General features: G+C 35.1%; 1 protein-coding gene across 4 annotated transcripts in view; it reads left to right on the forward strand.

Moving 5' to 3' along the window:
• The first annotated feature begins 185 nt into the window (after window positions 1-185).
• LOC113063218 (low density lipoprotein receptor adapter protein 1) overlaps window positions 186-18,268 on the forward strand; it is a 34,653-nt gene continuing 16,570 nt past the window's right edge. For all 4 annotated transcript variants that reach the window (XM_026233455.1, XM_026233457.1, XM_026233456.1 and 1 more), the window contains exons 1-3: window positions 186-458; window positions 14,089-14,231; window positions 15,205-15,317. In XM_026233455.1, coding sequence (XP_026089240.1) covers window positions 374-458; window positions 14,089-14,231; window positions 15,205-15,317 — 341 coding nt within the window. In that variant the 5' untranslated portion in view covers window positions 186-373. The remainder of the gene's footprint in view (window positions 459-14,088; window positions 14,232-15,204; window positions 15,318-18,268) is intronic.

An 18,268-nucleotide genomic window follows, 5' to 3' on the forward strand; every position in this document is an offset into this window, starting at 1 on the left:
ATGATATGATATATAATTTGATATAAATATATAGTAGGCTTAATGTTATCGCTACATAATGCATAAAGCGCTAATAACATGTCTATTAAAAGTTTCATTGTTACAGTCTTCGTTTACTTTAGTCACAGAATGACCCGGATGATTAATTATGGTTCGCTCGAAGTTTCGCTTCTCATTCCATCATGAAGCGTCAGTGGGTGTGTGTGAAGGGTGCAGCTCGTGGAGCTCCGTGAGTCGGGCAGTGAAGGGTTAATGTTACAGTACAGATACAGGACTGTGAGCTCGTGTCCACTCGCTCCATTACTCGCTGCATGCTACTCTACTTTCTCCATTCCCACAGTGGGCACCAAAGAAGAGCTCTACACCTTCCAGCATGGATGCGTTAAAATCCGCCGGGAGAGCAATAATCAAAAGTCCCGGAGTTCCGCGGCACACATGGGGAACGTCCAAGCATGAAAGTGAGTAACCTGCGTTTATCTCTGTTTACATATACTGAATACAACTGCATCAGTGCTGATGATCACGCGATGCTCTGATAATACTGGCTTCCTGAGCAACATTTATTTGTCGTTTTAGTGTAAAAATAAATAAATAAAAATAATGCAGTGCTATTTGCTTAATTGTTCATATAGCTAGCTTTCATTTGTCTCTGCATAGTGTGAGATACTCATCTGTGAATTTAATTGCACATCTACAATTAATTCCAATTATAATGTTTGCAGTGCATTGTATCCTTGTCCAATGTTAACCCTACAGAAATCTGTACTGTAAAAAGATCCTCACTTTTTCCCATGTGTGTAAGAAAATCCAATTAGATCACATAGATGTTACCACTGAACTGTTCAAGGTTGACTGGCTTTATGAAATGTGTTGAAACTTGGTCAGGCTCAGAGAGACAGCTGGCCACACTGTGCAAATACAATCACAGTTCCAACTTTCACACTTTCGCTGACTCTAAATCACACTTCATTCATTTATGTTTTAAATGATTGAATCAGTTGGCCGCTGCTGTCAGCTTTTGTTCTGTCAGGAGGAAGAATCGAGAGCTCTTGTATGGAAAAGAGGGCAGTGGTTTTATTTGACAGCCCGTGTCACATCAGCGGTGACAGACAGGAGCCTGAGGCTCGACACACTGTCATTCTGACGTGTGAGATGTGAAGTTCATGAGGCACTCTGGGACAAAACATCCTCATTCCCACTTGAACTGTGTTCCAGGCATACAGCTGGAGGAAGCGAGAGTATGTATATTTACTAAAAACCAAGAACATTTGCATAATGAATTATTCAACTCAACAGTTGTGTCTTGGGAATTTAGATGAGCTCCCTGTGGATTAAATATTAATGATTTGATGGCTGTCTCTCTAGCAATGGTTTGTATTTCAGAGACAGAGTGAGAAGGAAGGCGTGATTTCTCACAAAGGACTATTGTATACCTAAATCTTGAATATGATGCCAGCTACATTTTTTATTTTATTTTTTGAAAGTAAAAAGTAAAAATTGGATTTTCATTTACTCAGCCTGATATAATTCCAGTCCTGAATGCATATGTTTTCATCTGTTGAACACAAAGAAAGCACGTTGATAATAGTAAGAAAAGTTTCTTGAGCATCAAATCAGCATCGTATAGAATGAATTCTGAAGGATCATTTGATACTGAAGACTGAAGTAAAGATGCTGAAAATTCAGCTTTGCATCACAGGAATAAATTACCTTTGGAAAATATATTCAAATTGAAAACAGTTATTTATTTATTTTTATTATTTTTTTTTTTACTGTATTTTGTTCAAACAAATACAGCCTTGTGAGCATAAGATACATCTTTCAAAAGCATTAAACAAGTCGTATCAACCCCAAATTATAAAGTGTAGTGTACAAAAAAAGAGCATTTTTTTTAATTATTAGCCTATGTGTTTGAAACACTCTGAGCATGCAGTTTTGAAAATGATTAAACCTTTGTGCTTTCATTCAAAACAACAGTGAAATTAAAAATGTTTTACTCAAAGCTGAGCAGATTCTAGTACAGTATACAAACAAGTGAATAATGAACTGTTTTTGTGCTGGTCTGATGAATATTCATGGGAGGCTGGTGTTATCTCTGAAGTGTGCATTTGACTTGATGAAGGTCAGAGTTTTCACTGGCACTCATTAAAAGTGAAATTTCATGTTTTATGTTGAGAAAAGAGAAAGTTCAAGCTACAATATCATGTTTGGTTTCCTACAGATTCTGTCTTTTTTCAGAGTTGGTGTGTGTAATGTCATGCACACAAAGAGAAGTCACTATCAATTGTCGTTGTGTCATTAAAATGACATTGACAGTGCCAAAGGTCACATTAGTTGCTGCAAGTGTTGTACGCCCTTACCGTTTTTTACATTGCAAGCTTTTGCAATTTCTAGTGTAATAACCCCTCGGTGGAAAATAACAGGCTTGAGCAGTAACTTCCCTGCTGATCTAATGTAGACATAAAGAAAGCTGTTTTTTAAAAAATAAAATAAACACAATTAATGTTAATACTTTACTGTTCGATCATAAATCAGTATGTCAGACCCTCTGAGCTGGTACAGTCGTGTCAATCCATGTTTAAGTAAAGCAGATATTCTAGCTTTGGATAAACCAATTACAGGAAGGATGCCAGCAAATGTATCACGTTGTGAAGAGGAACAGTGTGAAGGACAAGAAAGATACATTGTCACTGACATCAGAGAAGTGGTCTCCATGTGTCATTTTCAATTATCAGAAGTGGATAAGGTGACCGTGCACACAGACTGACCTACACGAACACTGGGTAGAACATTTTTACACACACTGATACCCATATGCATAAACATATGCTCATGTACACCACAGTTCAAAAGTTTGGGGTTGGTGAGGTTTGTTAATAGTTTGGGAAGAAAAATGTCTCTTACGCACTTTATCTGATCAAAAATTCATAAAATACATATAAACTGGTTTCTACTTTAAAATGTCATTTATTCCTGTGATGGCAAGACTGAATTTTCATAGATGGAAAAATACTGATCATATAGTGTGCAGAAAATTATCCAATACAACACAGAATCAGTGAATGAAGCGCATGTGGTGAAAAAGCATACTCGTTATACTCTTCTCATTATTTTTGATCTATGGTTTCTTGTGTCAAGTTCTGTTGCTAGAAGGTGAAGGATTCTTGGCTGTTTCGTTAACAGTCTCTACATTTTATTATTCAGCCTATGCTTGTTATCATACAAATTATAAGTTAGTGTCAAAACATGTTCTTTATATTCATTTTTAGCAGGCATTTACTTTGATATTTCACCCATATAGTGACTGTGTTTTGTTAAATGCTTAAATGTTTGAATAAGTATGAATCTGTGCCAGGTTTGGGTTTCATTCATTTCTTCTGGTGACAGGGGAGTTTCAAGAGTATCTATTATGTTCAAGGTTAGCTGATAAGCAGTTGTTTCCTCTGTGAGTTCCTTGTGTAATGAGCTATAAAGAGGCTATTTTGTGTTCTTTCTGATGGCACTTGAGGTGCTTGTTAGATTTTTCAGATGGGGAGCTCTTGTAATAAAGAAAGCTTTGTAATCTTTTTCCACAACAATAAGCACCAAAGTTCATACACATTGGGTGAAACACACGCACACAACCATTTTTCTAAATCAAGAGTGAGCAATGCTGTGTGAAAAGACCCTATTAGGTTTGATAAGGATTCGTTTCATAGTTGAAGACTGAAACTATTTTCATCTCCCTTAATTAGGACTTAATTCTGACCTGGAAGGCAAGTAAAGAGAGAGAGAGAGAGAGAGAGAGAGAGAGAGAGAGAGAGAGAGAAAGAAAAAAGACACTCCTTTATTACTTCTGGCCTCGGTGACTCCCAAACATTGTTATTGTGATCACCTTCAAACACTGTGACATCCGTGTGCAACAGCCTGTCTGTCTCAGAAAGACTCAGCCGCTCATGTTCAACAGTAAATGTTGCAATTTCTTAAAAAACACATTAGACCTTATCCCCTAAGTGACAAACTCAACATAGCCTGTGAATCAGGACCTGAATAAATGAACATCTGTTCATACTGCATCTTTTTAATTAACATAAATTTGCCACTTGCTTAATTTACTTAATTAAAATGACTAAATAAACAGAAATGTCTAGTAGTATATGAATGCTTTTCATTATAAATTAGAAATCAGGGAATTTTAGCTGCATGTTTGACATGATTAACTCAAATAAAGTTGTATTTATGTGTTTTTTGAGCAAGAGGAAAAAACTGGGAACTGGTTAGTGTTTAATGTTCAGTTATGTTAAAGGCATAGTTAAAAAAATACCTCAGGCCATTCAAGATGAACAATAGATGAGTTTGTTTCTTCATGGGAACAGATTTTGATAAACATAGCATTCCATCAGTTCCTCACCAGTGGATCCTCTGCAGTGAATGGGTGCCGTCATAATGAGCTGATAAAAACATCACAATAATCCACAAGTAACCCATTCATTGCAGAGGATCCATTGGTAAATGAAACATAAAATGTCTGCATAATAAGTGTTCTTTGATTAATCTGTTGGGCTTAACACTGGTTTATGACTTCCTTGAGATCACTCAACCGTTGAAATTGAAAAAAGTTTTGAAACAGTTATGGCATAACAAAGTCTTGTTTAGTGAAATAACATGGAAATTCAATGGACACACACACCATGCCACTGGTTGGAAACTCTAGATTCACAAACATTTAAAAGCTTTGCAAAGCATTTTCAATATATGGAACCTCTTTCCTCCACTGAATCAGATTCAGCCAAACAATTGTCTTAATGCTCTAGATGTGAATATCTGGATGTCAGTTTAAAAAAAGCAGTGAGCTGTGCTTTTTTGATGTGTTCTAAAGTAAATATAAAAAATTTGACAGTTTAACTTTTTTTTCATGGATCAAATATAAATGCATTCAGTTTGAACTGCCAGCTCTCAGATCTGTCAGCAAAGAAAAATACCTTCTTTTTAAACCAAATGACAACCAGTCTCTCTGCTTTCCTTTCTTCTTTTGATTGGTTTGCTTGTTATGTATCTCTCAAATCACTAACAAATAAGAGCAAAATCCCTTCAGACCTCACGTAGGTCTCTTCCCCTCTCTATGTCTCGATTCTTCTGTCTTTGTCATTATTTTTCCTTAGTGTCTGTGAGCAGACTCCCTGTGGTTTGTTCCCTGCTAGACTTGAATAAAAGAGGAGAAAATTATTTAGCAGAGATAAACGGATGCACCATGTGTGTGAGTCCACACTCAAGACACAATCTGCTTAAACCAAACAAGGAATTAGGGCCATTCTTTACGATAATATTTCACATTCATGTTAAATGCTAATTAGATGTAATGTTTCTGTAATTGATAAAATGCAATATGATTAACACAAGCACTGTAATTTTAAATGTTAGTACAGTGATATGTTTGGCGATATATTAATATTTTATGATTTAATTTCCTCAAAATAGAAATAACATGCTAATCAAGGTGGTCTTACCAAGTACAGAAATATATGAATATTACGTATTATTATTATTATTTTTTATTATTAATTGAGTTTAAATTATATAATACAACATAGATAATCATAAGTAAAGTTACATAGCAACAATGTTAATATTAATTTATATTAATAGTATTAATTAATATATTATTATTATAAGAGAGAGACCACAAAAGATGTGAAAGTAATACCAATATTTTGCAATAGACTATTGAAAAGTAATGTATAGGTCTTCATTATGCAAACTTGCATGCATTAAGTGGCTCTCTGAATACTTGATTCTGATTGGTCAATCATAGCATTCAGTGGTCAGATATTTTCTAATATTCACCATTTTCCATGGCATCAACGAATAGGCTATTGTATGTTGATACAGTTGCATACCTTTATCTGATGAGTTTCCCCTTAAACAGCACACACACACTCTCTAAATTCATATGTAAAATAGAAAGTGGTTCTTTGTAGTCATTCTAGTCAATTTTTTCATTAGCCTGAACCTGCTTTTTCTCAGTTAGACAGAGAGAGGTAAATGATACAGTCCTCCCAAATATTGATTGTCTTTGTTCTCCTCATGTTCACCAAAACATTATAGCATTAAATACACCTGCATTAGATTACATTAATCTATTGCCAGGTTATAAAGGCTTAGACATGTACTGATATTAGTTATATAAAATAGTTGTAATAGTGTGTTTGAGTGACAACATTATATTGTTATTCCTAAATTACATTTAGTTTTCTTATAAATATTACTATTTCTCTTTTAACATGCACTCCAACTCTCCCATAGTAGTTCTAACTTCTAACAGCATGTATAGAAAGAGTTAAGTAGTGCGCACAGCCGCACACTGACTGCATGAGAAACAGCCGTCGCATCCTCCCATAGAGCGATCCGTGACATCCAAACCTTCCTTCCTGTTTGACAACCTAGACATGCATCTGAGAGAAATTTGACACTCGTTCTGTATCTCTTCCCGTTTCTCATTCTCTGCGCCTGTTTCTCTTTCTGTCCTTCCTGCTCATCTGACAGCTCACTTTTCCTCTGTTGATTTTAGGTGCTTGTGGTTTCCTATAAAATATTCCCTTGTTAAAAAGCAGTCTTTTATTCTATTTTAGTCCTTCCCTGCTGCCAGCATTACCCCTAGTGAACCTTGTCACTGATAGTCTCTCTTCGTCTGTCTGTCACTCCAGCTACACTTGCTCTCTGTGTCTTTTATCTGTGCTGTTGGTCTCAGTGGGATTCAAACAGCTCCGCTCAGTCAGACTGAACACCTGAAACTAGAGCTTGTAAAATATGACAATAATTTGAAATTAAATCTGCTATCCAGGCCATAAATTCAGACAATAAATATAGTGTAATGCTTAGACTCAACCTCCTCAGTCGGTCATAAGGCGTACTTGGAGTAGTATTCATTTTAGCATGCTGCGCTTGCTGCTTCACCTTAGTGTCTTCAGTGCTTTGACCTTTAACCTCAGCCATTACTTAATGCAGGCAGAGTGTTCAAAAGGGCTGCCAGGAACCAGCCGAAACCCACCAGTCTGCAGCACAGGGAGGAGCTGCATTAGTGCCAAACCCCCATGGGACATCACTTACCACACACACACCAGCTGAGGCCCTGTGATACATATGCAGTTGTATTCTATTGCTGGGCTTTTAGAGGAGGAATCTCTTGTGGTGGTGGGTCTAAATTTTCACTGGACAATTAGTTTAAACTTTAATCTAAGACATTAGATACATAATCTAACATCAGCAGATGAAGGCATGATGTTGTATGTATAATATATAGTGACAAACGTCTGCAATAAATAATGTTCAAAGGAATAGTTAATTTAAATATGAACACCTTCTGAAAATGTTATTACCCAGAGGCCATTCAAAATGTAGATGAGTTTGTTTCTTAGAGAAATTTAGTATTCCATCACTTGCTCACCAATGGATCCTCTGCAGTGAATGGGTGCCATCAGAAGGAGAGTTCACACAGCTGTTAAAACTATCACAATTATCCACAAGTAATCCAAACAACTCCAGTCCATCAATTAACTTTTATTTTATCCATAAATAACTATTTAAAGATCATAAAGATGAATTTGTTTATTACAAAGATTCAGCTTTTTCACTTCACAATATGTTAAATGATGGACTGGAGTTGTGTGGATTACTTGTGATTTATTGTGATGTTTATATCAGCTGTTTGGACTCTTTGGACATTTTGACGGCACCCATTCACCGCAAAAGATCCACTGGTGAGCTGTAATGATGTAATGATACATTCATCTGTTCTGATGAAGTAACAAACTCATCTACATTTTGGATGGCCTGCAGGTTCAGTATAATCTTTCAGAAAACTTTTGAATGAACTATCCCTGTAAATAACTTTGTTACCCATCTCATATGGGTCTGTCAATATACGGATTTCTCCATACATTTCCTATACCATTTTTCTTTAAAATTGTGTGTTCCCACTTCAGGGTTCCCAACTCATTTGTAAAAGAGACGAGTTTCGCCTGCCTTCTCTTATCTAGCAGAACATCCCCCTGAATAGCAGACCTTGATAAATGGTTTTAAACATGACCTTTGCATATAGTTGACCTACAGCCAATAGTGTTGCCTGCTTCCTTAACAGGACAAAACATAAAAAGTGCTGAGGAAGCACCCATAACTCATAGAATCTGAAATGAGCAATACAAACTTTAATTTATTTTATGTATTGTTTGAACTTGTACCTGTATTATAACCTGATGTGCTTTTGCAATAATCAGAATTTAATCTTACTTTTTGCTAAATAATTTGCATAAAAAATCGAATGCATTGTTTTAATTTCTTTGTTTGTTTTGTTTTTGCATTCATATAATTTCAGACACAAGTTAAAGGTGTGACTGGCTTCAAATACAACTGAGGAGAAGAAGTTATTTTTTGACACACAAAACATGTTAACATTTTCTTAAAGCCAAATGTTAATATGCATGCTGTTCAGTATAAACAGAACCTGAGAGCACAAAGTCTGAGCCGCTGTTGTGCTGCTGATAAGACTCAAAGCTTCTGTGATTTTGAGAAAGAAACATTTTGCATTGCATTTGGATTACTTTGGGATCAAAAAAGCAAATAATCCACTTTTTTTTTTGTATGAGGATTTGTGGTGAAAACGTCTTTATGATAAATGTTTACACTTTGTTGTGAACAGTTAGTAAAAGTTGAGAAAGAAAAATGGCTTATTTTGTTGCAGTAAATTATAATTCATGCAGATCATTACTGAAGCTTGGACACTTTTTTAAAGTTAGTTTACCTTTTTTGTGTCTGATGTGAATTTTTTTTGAAAATCAATCAATGTAAGTAATGTGTACCGAATATTTTGTAATTTGCAATCATGCAGTAATTTTGTCAAATTATGCCTTAATTATTAATGTAACATAAACTATTATGTGTAAAATAAATAGCTATGACATGAGCTTTAGTAGGACAAAGGAGTCTGCCATTTTATCACAAAAATGTAAAAAATGTAATAGTAAATAAATGTATGTTCTATGTTAATAAGGCAGCCCACTTGTGTTAGTTGCCATTGGTTGGCAAGTCGAGCAAAGCCATTAATTCATTCAGATTTGGAAGATAATTCCTCCTGTTGTCTTGAGGCAAGAGATGTTGTCTTTCTTCTTTCAGTAAAACTGTAAGACAGATCTCGCTTTCTGTTCATAAATTCCATTCATGCTATCATGAATATGAGTGATAACACTCCTAACTACAGGCCTCTGCAGACTGCAAACTGAACAGAGATGACTGAAGGTTATTTTCAAATAATCAGCTGTTTGAATCATTAGATTCAGTGGCACTGAAATAATATAAATAAATTAAAAAAGATGGACCTTAATGTAATTTGTAACTCTATTTCAGTTCTTTTTTTATTTTTATTTTTAAATAATGGCTCTTCAGAAATTATTTAAATAATAAAAGTTTTTTTTAATAACTTTCACCATTTTTTTTTACATTTAGTAAAAACAAAATGTATGTATAGAGAATATTGTAAATATATTTATGTTTATCTATGTATGCACTTTTAGCGATTATAATTCTTTCTCAGAGTTTAGTGTGTGTTAATGTGACCGCTGATGTTTAAATCCAAACATCCCCCATTGTAGGGCCGTCTCATGCCCAGTGACTTTTGTTGCTAGGCAACGGAGCATGGCCTGACACTAGCGTGGCTGTCCCGAGTGCAGATATTTGATGAATATATGGCATGTTCAATACAGCTCAAACAGCTCCGACTCTAAGAACACAAAATTAAATATTGACACTTTCCTCTAATTCCTCCTTAGCAAAGCACATGTGATTGAACAGCCATTTTCACTCTTAGAAATTAAGGTTTTAAATAGAATGAAATTTTTTTTACGACTTGATATGTTTGAGTACACCAATAGCTTAAAGAAACATTAAGACATTTTGACATCACTCATATAGCCAACTCATGTACCATACAGCACAACCAAAAAAAAAGATTTGAAATAAAGCTTCTTCAATTGTTTTTACAGCCCCTTCAGTTTTTAGTGTGTATTCCACTAAATAGTGGAACTCCTCTTCCCTCCCTCTCTGCCGTATCATGTCCTATATTCTGTCAAGGTAATGTCCTAGATTCTTCCCAACACTCATTATTTAGACACTATATGCAGAGCAGAGATCAGAGGCCTTTTATTCACCTGCCGTCAGCACAAAGTAAAACAGTCAATTTTTCTCAGATGGCTCAAACCATTCAATTATGAGGTATTTTATATTCAACAATATTTACATGATGCATAAAAATGCTAGTGCAGAATCATTCCAGGAATCTAGGCATTTGATTTACTCGTTGCCACGGGCAACTGTCCTGCCAGTGTGTCCATGTGTGAGCTCATGTTTTAATTAATCATCTCATCATGTAAATGCAGTCATTATATTTACTGGGATTCAGCATGCTTGAGTATTCATGTGACTTTTGAGTGTAAATGAGACCATTAAGGATGTGGTATTCATATATAATTGATCTGTGACTAGTCGTCTTACTTGTTTCCTTCAGTGCCACAGTTTAAGGTTTCCATGGGCTCAGTGAATACACTCTTATGTCCTCAAGAAAAAACAAAATGATCACCCTTAAGAAAGTTAAAGGGACAGTTCACTCTAAAATGAAAATTCTGTCATTATTTACTCGCCTTCAAGTTGTTCCAAAACTGCATGAGTTTCTTCTGCTGAACATAAACAAAGATATTTTGAAGTATGCGGGTAACCAAACAGTTGATGATCTCCAATGACTTTGATAGTATCGAAAAAATACTATGGAAGTCAATGGGAAATTTATTTGTTTAAAATAATAAAACCTAAATTTAAATTTAGATGAATGAATGAATCACGTTATTATTATGTGAGCACACAAAAACCTTCCAGCAAAATTTTGAGATGAAAAAAATTCAGATACTTGCCTTGTGCTTGCTATTGGAGTTGTAGCACGCTTCAGAACCCCTCCAACTTCCCCAGCTCCACCTGTATAGATCTGCTACAGGCTGATTTCATGTATTTTATACACTGGGGTTATTTCATATACATTAAATGTGTAGCAGAATTTCTTACATGCTCACAGCAGTGTGTGTGTGGATGTATTGGCAACAGAAAGTCTTGGTACTTTCTCAGCCACTGCATCTATGCCCAAACACATTAAAATTGTCATGCACATTATTATGCTAAACTCTCTGGGAGTTGTCATTACGAAGCCCCGCACATGACTAAAAAATAGTTGGCTAAATCGTGTGCATGATTTACTAATTCGTTTCCTCAATGTACTAAAATGTGCACACGGTTACTACTGAGTTCCCTTGATTTACTATTTCGTTCACTCGATTTATAAATAGTGCACACAATTTACTAATTCGTTCCCTGGATTTGCTAAATCGATAAATCATAACGCAATAGTAAATCGAGGGAACGCAATAGTAATCGTGTGACGATTTATTTATTTTTTCTTGCATGTCATGTGCGGGGCTCCGTATGTCATGACATAAGTCTGTTCATAAAACAATATATAATAACTGAGAGAATGCTGTGTATGCGTCCTTATTAGGTTAGCACACAAAAACATAATTTTGAGAATGTTTGTTTATAAAAACAAAATCCTGAAAATAACCATTAGAGAACCTTGCATGTACATTTTTCCAAACAGGGACCACAAGGTAACGTTAGTGGAATGTTCTGTGTTTGCTGGGAGATTCTAGATCTGAAATAATAATAATAATATTCTAAACAACATATTTAGGTAGATATATTTCAATTTAAAACTTCAAAAGCATAAGCACTCACAGGGACCTTTTCACGACTGCAAGATCAGTCTGGAGAAATGCCATGCTGCTTTTGTGTAGCGCAGACACAAATGTGGTTACGGCACATCTCAGCATCCGTGGTAATCGCATTTTATGTTTGCACAAATCGGATCACTCTATCACGCAGACACGCACCAACCCAGACGTCAAATTATGTGCTGTTAAAAATGCCACTCTCACACTATACAAACAATACTGGCTGTTTTTTCTTTTTTCTTTTTTCATATATCATCCTGCCTTTGGCCAAACCTGTAAAAATCCAATTACTATCAGTCCTTATGGCCTTTTTGCTTTATTTGCTTCACTTTATTGTCATAACCTTTGCAAAGTTTTATAAACATAAGCATATCCTACTTCAATCTAATCTGAGCGAAGGCCTGGAGCATCAACACGAATCTGATCAATTATTCATTTAGGAGCCTGCTGAACGTATGGTGCATCCCTCAAGTTCTAGTTGCAGCTTTATCGAGGACCATGTTTTGTGAGGGTCAGCATTCCCAGTTTAGGATTTCAGTATGACAAATGAGCTGCAACAGCTCAAGGAGATTATACATGTGAGTCACCCTTAGAGTTTTTTAGCTACTTCTGTTATGTCTCCATGCTCTGTGGCCCATCCTAAATGGGCTATAACATGTCATTTAGAGATGGCTACAGTGCTGTGTGAGTATTGAGGGTTCGTTTTCCGGCTTATTGAGTGCTAAAATAGATTTTGTGTCCCTGTAGGTTAATAATTCACTTGCAGTTGAGAAAGCCATGATGCTGTATTGTCTTCCTGGCCTCAAACAGCTGGTGCTACTGGGATGGACAGATGGCTCTGAGCAGAGCTGTCAGAGCAGGATACGGGACTGTCAGATTAGATGGGGTTCTGTCCTCCATAGCTGCTTTTTTAGGCAAAGGGACATATTGTATAAGTAATCAGTTACTGTATGTGTAATTTAAGAAAAGTGGCACACATAATTGCATGATTTAAAATCGATTCAGCTCACCTGTCATGACAGATATCAAGGAGGTACTTTTTTAAAGGGGTCATATGATGCGATTTCAATTTGTCCTTTCTCTTTGGAGTGTTACAAGCTCTTGGTGCATGTAAGCTATTTCAGGCTTGAAATGATGGTTAAACTAAGGACATTATTAACTGTCTACATTTATTCTTAAAGATGAAGCTCACGATTAAGTAAAGGGGCATTACATTTCCGACGAGTGCTTGCGGTGTTCGTCCAATCACAATGAACTGGGTCAGTTGGCCAATCAGAGCAGACTGCATATGTCAGAAGGAGGGACTTAAATATCTTTGTTAGAGTTATTGGAGGTCACAAAAAGAAATTTTTAAAGAGTCAAACTTGGGCTTACCTGTCACGATGAATATAAATGATCAAGAAGGCACTATTTTAAATGCTTTCTTCCTTTAATTCTGATGGTTTTACTTTCATAAGAAATGTAGTATATGAAATAATATAAGGATTTTTTTGGAAGGATAATAATCAATAATTCACACAACAGGTCCAGCACTCCAGAGCTTGCTTTATATAGATTTTTCTTCAGAATTGCAATAGCAGGGCTGTGGATGTCTAGTCAGGTTCGTTCTGCATATCTTTCGATCCAGCTCTGCACTCCTACAGGGCTTTGTATTAGGCCCAAATGGGACCGCAAGCTATTTAAAGCTCACTGTGTGGCACAGTTTTTCAATTTCTCCTTACATGGGAATGAGCCCTTCTCCTAATGGAAAGGTGTGAAACCTGTCATCTATGTTTAATGGATATACTTTTAGATTTATATATGTAAATGGACCTTTTGCCTCCAGTTGATCATTATTTATTTAATCAAAAAAGGTTTTTTTTCTTTTCATTTTTTTTTCTTTTCATTTTTTTTTCATAGTTGCTGGCATACATCTTTCTTCTGATATCCTGCAATGTTAATCAATAAATACACATTCACGTTTCAGGCTTTCACATTTCACATTTCTCTTGAGCCTTTCATTTCTGAAGCCTTAAATGTTCAGTTGGTTTCTTCAATGGACAGTTCACTCAAAACTGACAATTATGTCATTATTTTTTTTTAAACTCTTTCTTTCCGTGGAACACAAAATGAGATGTTTGACAGAATATTAGAGACAGAGATTCAGTCACTTGTTTTTCATATAAATAGAGTGTCATTCAGTGTCTCCTTCTGTGAATATACTCATATAGGTCATTTTCATATTTTGGTAAACTATTCTGTTAAATAACTCTTTAAATGATGAAAATGTTTTATTTTCGTGGTGTAGAGCTCCCAGAGAACTGGACGGACACCAAGGAGACACTCTTGGAAGGGATGGTGTTCAACGTGAAGTATCTGGGCATGACTCTGGTTGGCCAGCCTAAAGGAGAAGACATGGCAGCAGCTGCTATCAGGAGGATTGTAGCCACGGTCAGTCATCCCAGCAAAAGTGGGTCAAAGGACTTGAGAAATTGAGAACTGTAAGGAATGATCATGATCCAATTTGGCACAAGATCTTGCTTACATCATTTTTGTGCCTTTGACAATTTAAAGTGGAATAAAATAATGTTGTCATGCAATTATAATAATAATATTAATATGCTTTTTTATTAATAGATTACGGCAACACAAAGATCTCAGACATCAGAATTATCTTCACTTTTTTTTTTTTTTTTTTTTGGTCCTCTGAATAATATTTTTTTTCTTCTCAAGTGTGAGCACATATGAAGTTACAATATAAGCCATAAATACCTGCTGTATCAAATTAGACAAAAAATAAAAAAAGACAATTGTTTTTAACATTTTGTCTGAAGCTTTAATAATGAAAAAAACTATTATTTTATATAAACTGACTATTTTATATATGCCAAATACACAAAATGATTCCTTTTTCCTCAGAAAGCAAATGAAAAACAGTTTTGCTTTCTGTAACGGCACGATCAAATCAGAATGTGACAACTGTCAGACTGTGAATCCATGAGAAGAGTTTCATTTGTTTTAAATCAGTGTTTACTGTCTCCTGGGGAGAGAGAAAGACCCTCCAGATATGCTTTGCCTGATTTCCTTTGTCCTTGACGAGTCCTCTCTCTTCTCTGTTGCATTTCAACCATAATTTCCCCTCGTTCTCATCAATGCTGGCCTCTTTTTTTTTCTGCCAGCACACTACAGTGATGTACCAGTGAATTCATATGCCGGGATCATATAGTAACAATTTAATATGTGAAGCATCATCTCTTTTCAGCTCTTACCAATAGATTTGGAGTTAATAGCCCACACAGAGTTTGCTGACCTTTAGAAGTTATTGTTTATGGTCAGTGAGTTATTGTGACATTTAAAGCTGACAATGACAAAGATATTTGTCCAGGGCTCACACAAATTGTTTTTGCTTGTCAACCACATGCAGGCTCGGCCCAGTACAAAGAAGTTTCGGAAAGTGACCCTCACTGTGTCCCCCAAAGGAATCATCATCTCCGACACAGAGACCAATGACCTCATCGAGGACGTCTCCATTTACAGGTATGAAACCATACCAAAATCACAAAACCTGTCCTCTTTTGTATCATAATTTGACAATCCCAGTGTGGTGCTAATTGAAAGTTATCCTTAATATGCTTTAAAATAAAAATTAATTGTTAAAATGTGCTGGTACGATGTTTTTGAAATTCCCTTATACTAATTAAGACTGCATTAATTTGATCATAATACAGTCAAATTCTGAATATTGTGAGATATTATTATAATTATTACAGTTTAGAATACTTGTTTTTTTATTTTAATACACGTATTTTAAAATGTATTCAGTCACACGATCCTCCAGAAATCATTCTAATATGATGGTTTGCTGCTCAATAATATTATTATTATCATTTATATTATCATTATTATCATGTAAATGTCTTTCCTGTCACTTTTTGATCAATGAAATGCAAATTTCTTTACAAATTACTTATTGTATAGAGTTTTTTTTATTTGATTATAAAATCTGTATATTTTATACAGTTATTATATAAATATGATTGTTCTTAGAATGAAAAAAATCCTTTGAGTCACTTTTTGGAATAAGCCTGTTTACTTCACTTCCTCCGAATCAATTGTTCAAAGATTTTTAGTCGGTCAAGGTCTGTAGAACAACATGAACTCCGCAGTGACATCACTAACCAGTGAATCATTAACATTTGAGGATGTCAAACAAATGTTGATGCAAGAGGTGACATGCATGAATCGTGTTCATGTATTTGAGATTGTCAGTATCATACCCGTCTGTTGGAGGGAGGTGTATTATTCAGTGGGCATGAGAGAAGCCCCCATGCTGATCCCCTTATCAGCTTTACCAGAGACACAGTCACGGGAATCACCCATCTCTTTAATCCTCTCCCGTAAGAAAACTTACCACATCCTTCCTATTCTTCCTTTCTCTCATTCTTATTTTATCTAGTACATACACCGCACCTCCGCTTTACAATGCAAAAAATATACAAAATAAAATAAATAGTAAAAACTTAAATTCAAAGGTTGAAAAGCTACATTTATTTGAGAAGCACATTTTTATATTTATATTAAGCACTTTTTATTGAAGTTTATACCTACACGAGGAAAAGTCTTTAATACAAATGAACTTAAAATGAAAACAATAATTAAAGCCAAATATTTTGAAAGAAAAATGTCATAATTACGTGAATAAAATAAATAGTTATATTTAGAATAGAAAACATTTTTATACTTATATTTTTATTTACTATTTTTTATTGTTTATTTATTTAGTTAATTCTTGTTCTAAGCACTATTTACTAAGGTATTCAGTTATAAAATAACAGTTTTACAAAGTGCAAGAAAAATTCCAAATATTAAATATTACTTTGTTATATATTTAATTATACAGTAATACTGTGTACTCTGTCTAGTCTTAATATAAATTAAAATGTCATATAAACTAAAGCGCAATAATATTTTTAAATATATTTATTTTAGGTTTACAGTAATTAAAAATCGCATATTTCTTAAAATTTTTTACATTATGTTTTCCTTTTGTTTCTACTTGTTCTAAGCACCTTTTTAAATAAAAATAATAAATACAAATATATATTTTTTCTAAATGGGTAATAAATATGAGATACAGATATTTAGATGTTTTTCAGTGGTAAGAAAGACAAAAATCCGAAATAATTTTTAAATGATTTGTGCAATGTATGTCAGCAGAGCATCAGGTCTGCAAAAAAATACTCTGTCCTTCACCTGGAACTCCTCCACCCGCGGGACCGTCCTGCCTGCACCCTTCACAGGTGCACTGTGGGGTTCTGGCTATTTAGTGTGAAGACATATGGATTCCTGTGTAACACAGAGAAATGCTGAGAGCTCACATAGCAGGACAAACTCCTCTCCACTGCACTGAGCTTCTGCTTATTTTCCACAGTGTATTGTTGGTCTGATCCAGGTGAAGCACACCTCAGGATAAAAGAAAACACCCTGGAGTGAAATGTCTTATACTGCAGAATATAATCAGAGCACACTTTGATCATACAGCCTAAGTTTGACTTTCAAAGAAGGCTGGAGAATAAACACAAGTACCAGGGGACCATGAAATCAGAGTTCAGACGGAATGCTATAATAAATGCTATTTCAACCTTAAACCCTGAGGGGGTTCTGGACAGCCATTTGAAGGGTGAAGAACAGAATCATGGGTATTCTGTGCCTTTTCACCGACAGCAAGGAAAACGAGAGCATTTTGAATGAAGTGCTGGGGGTTTGAAAAGAAGGAAACACATTAGCGCTGATAATGTGAATACTCTTCCTCATCTTATTCACCTCTTTGTGTCCCATCCCCCTCTCCACAGCCAAATATACAAATAATGAAGAAAAAAAGAAAACAGCCGTTCTATTTTTAGTGAAAAATATGAGATGATGTTGTTTGTCTAGGCTCAGTAGAAGCTGTCAGCTTTAGAAATTGTGAAGGTTTGAAGGGCATTCTGGGTCTTTTTTTATGCTTTTGTTGCATTTCCGTCGATGCTCACTGCAATTTAGACTTTTTATGTGCAAGCTTTTCTACTGCCAGCTTGTCTCTTGAAAAGAAAACATCTATATTTGTTTGCAACACTTTATTTTCCTAAGCCAGAAATCTTGCACGGTGATTTGTGTAATGAGATTCACTGTGGCCCCGCATTAACTGTATGGGGACTCATAAAAACACTAAACCCCACTTTCATTTTTTCCTGATCTGGGAATGTCATATTCCACTGTTATGTGTTCAGCAAGAGAGAGGAGCCAGTAGGTCAACACTGATGTGGCCCTGCCAATGCAAACACTGCCAAAGCTAAAATAAGAAAGGGCTTTTTCACATATTCACTGACTGTTTTCATACATTTTATATGTAATTTTATGTATCTACATTTATTTATTTGAATTTAATGTTTTATATATGTATAGAAATAGAGATATCAAAATATATATCATTATCATATCATTTTATTAAA

Source organism: Carassius auratus, chromosome 45 (genome assembly GCF_003368295.1).
Source record: "Carassius auratus strain Wakin chromosome 45, ASM336829v1, whole genome shotgun sequence".
NCBI lineage: Eukaryota > Metazoa > Chordata > Actinopteri > Cypriniformes > Cyprinidae > Carassius > Carassius auratus.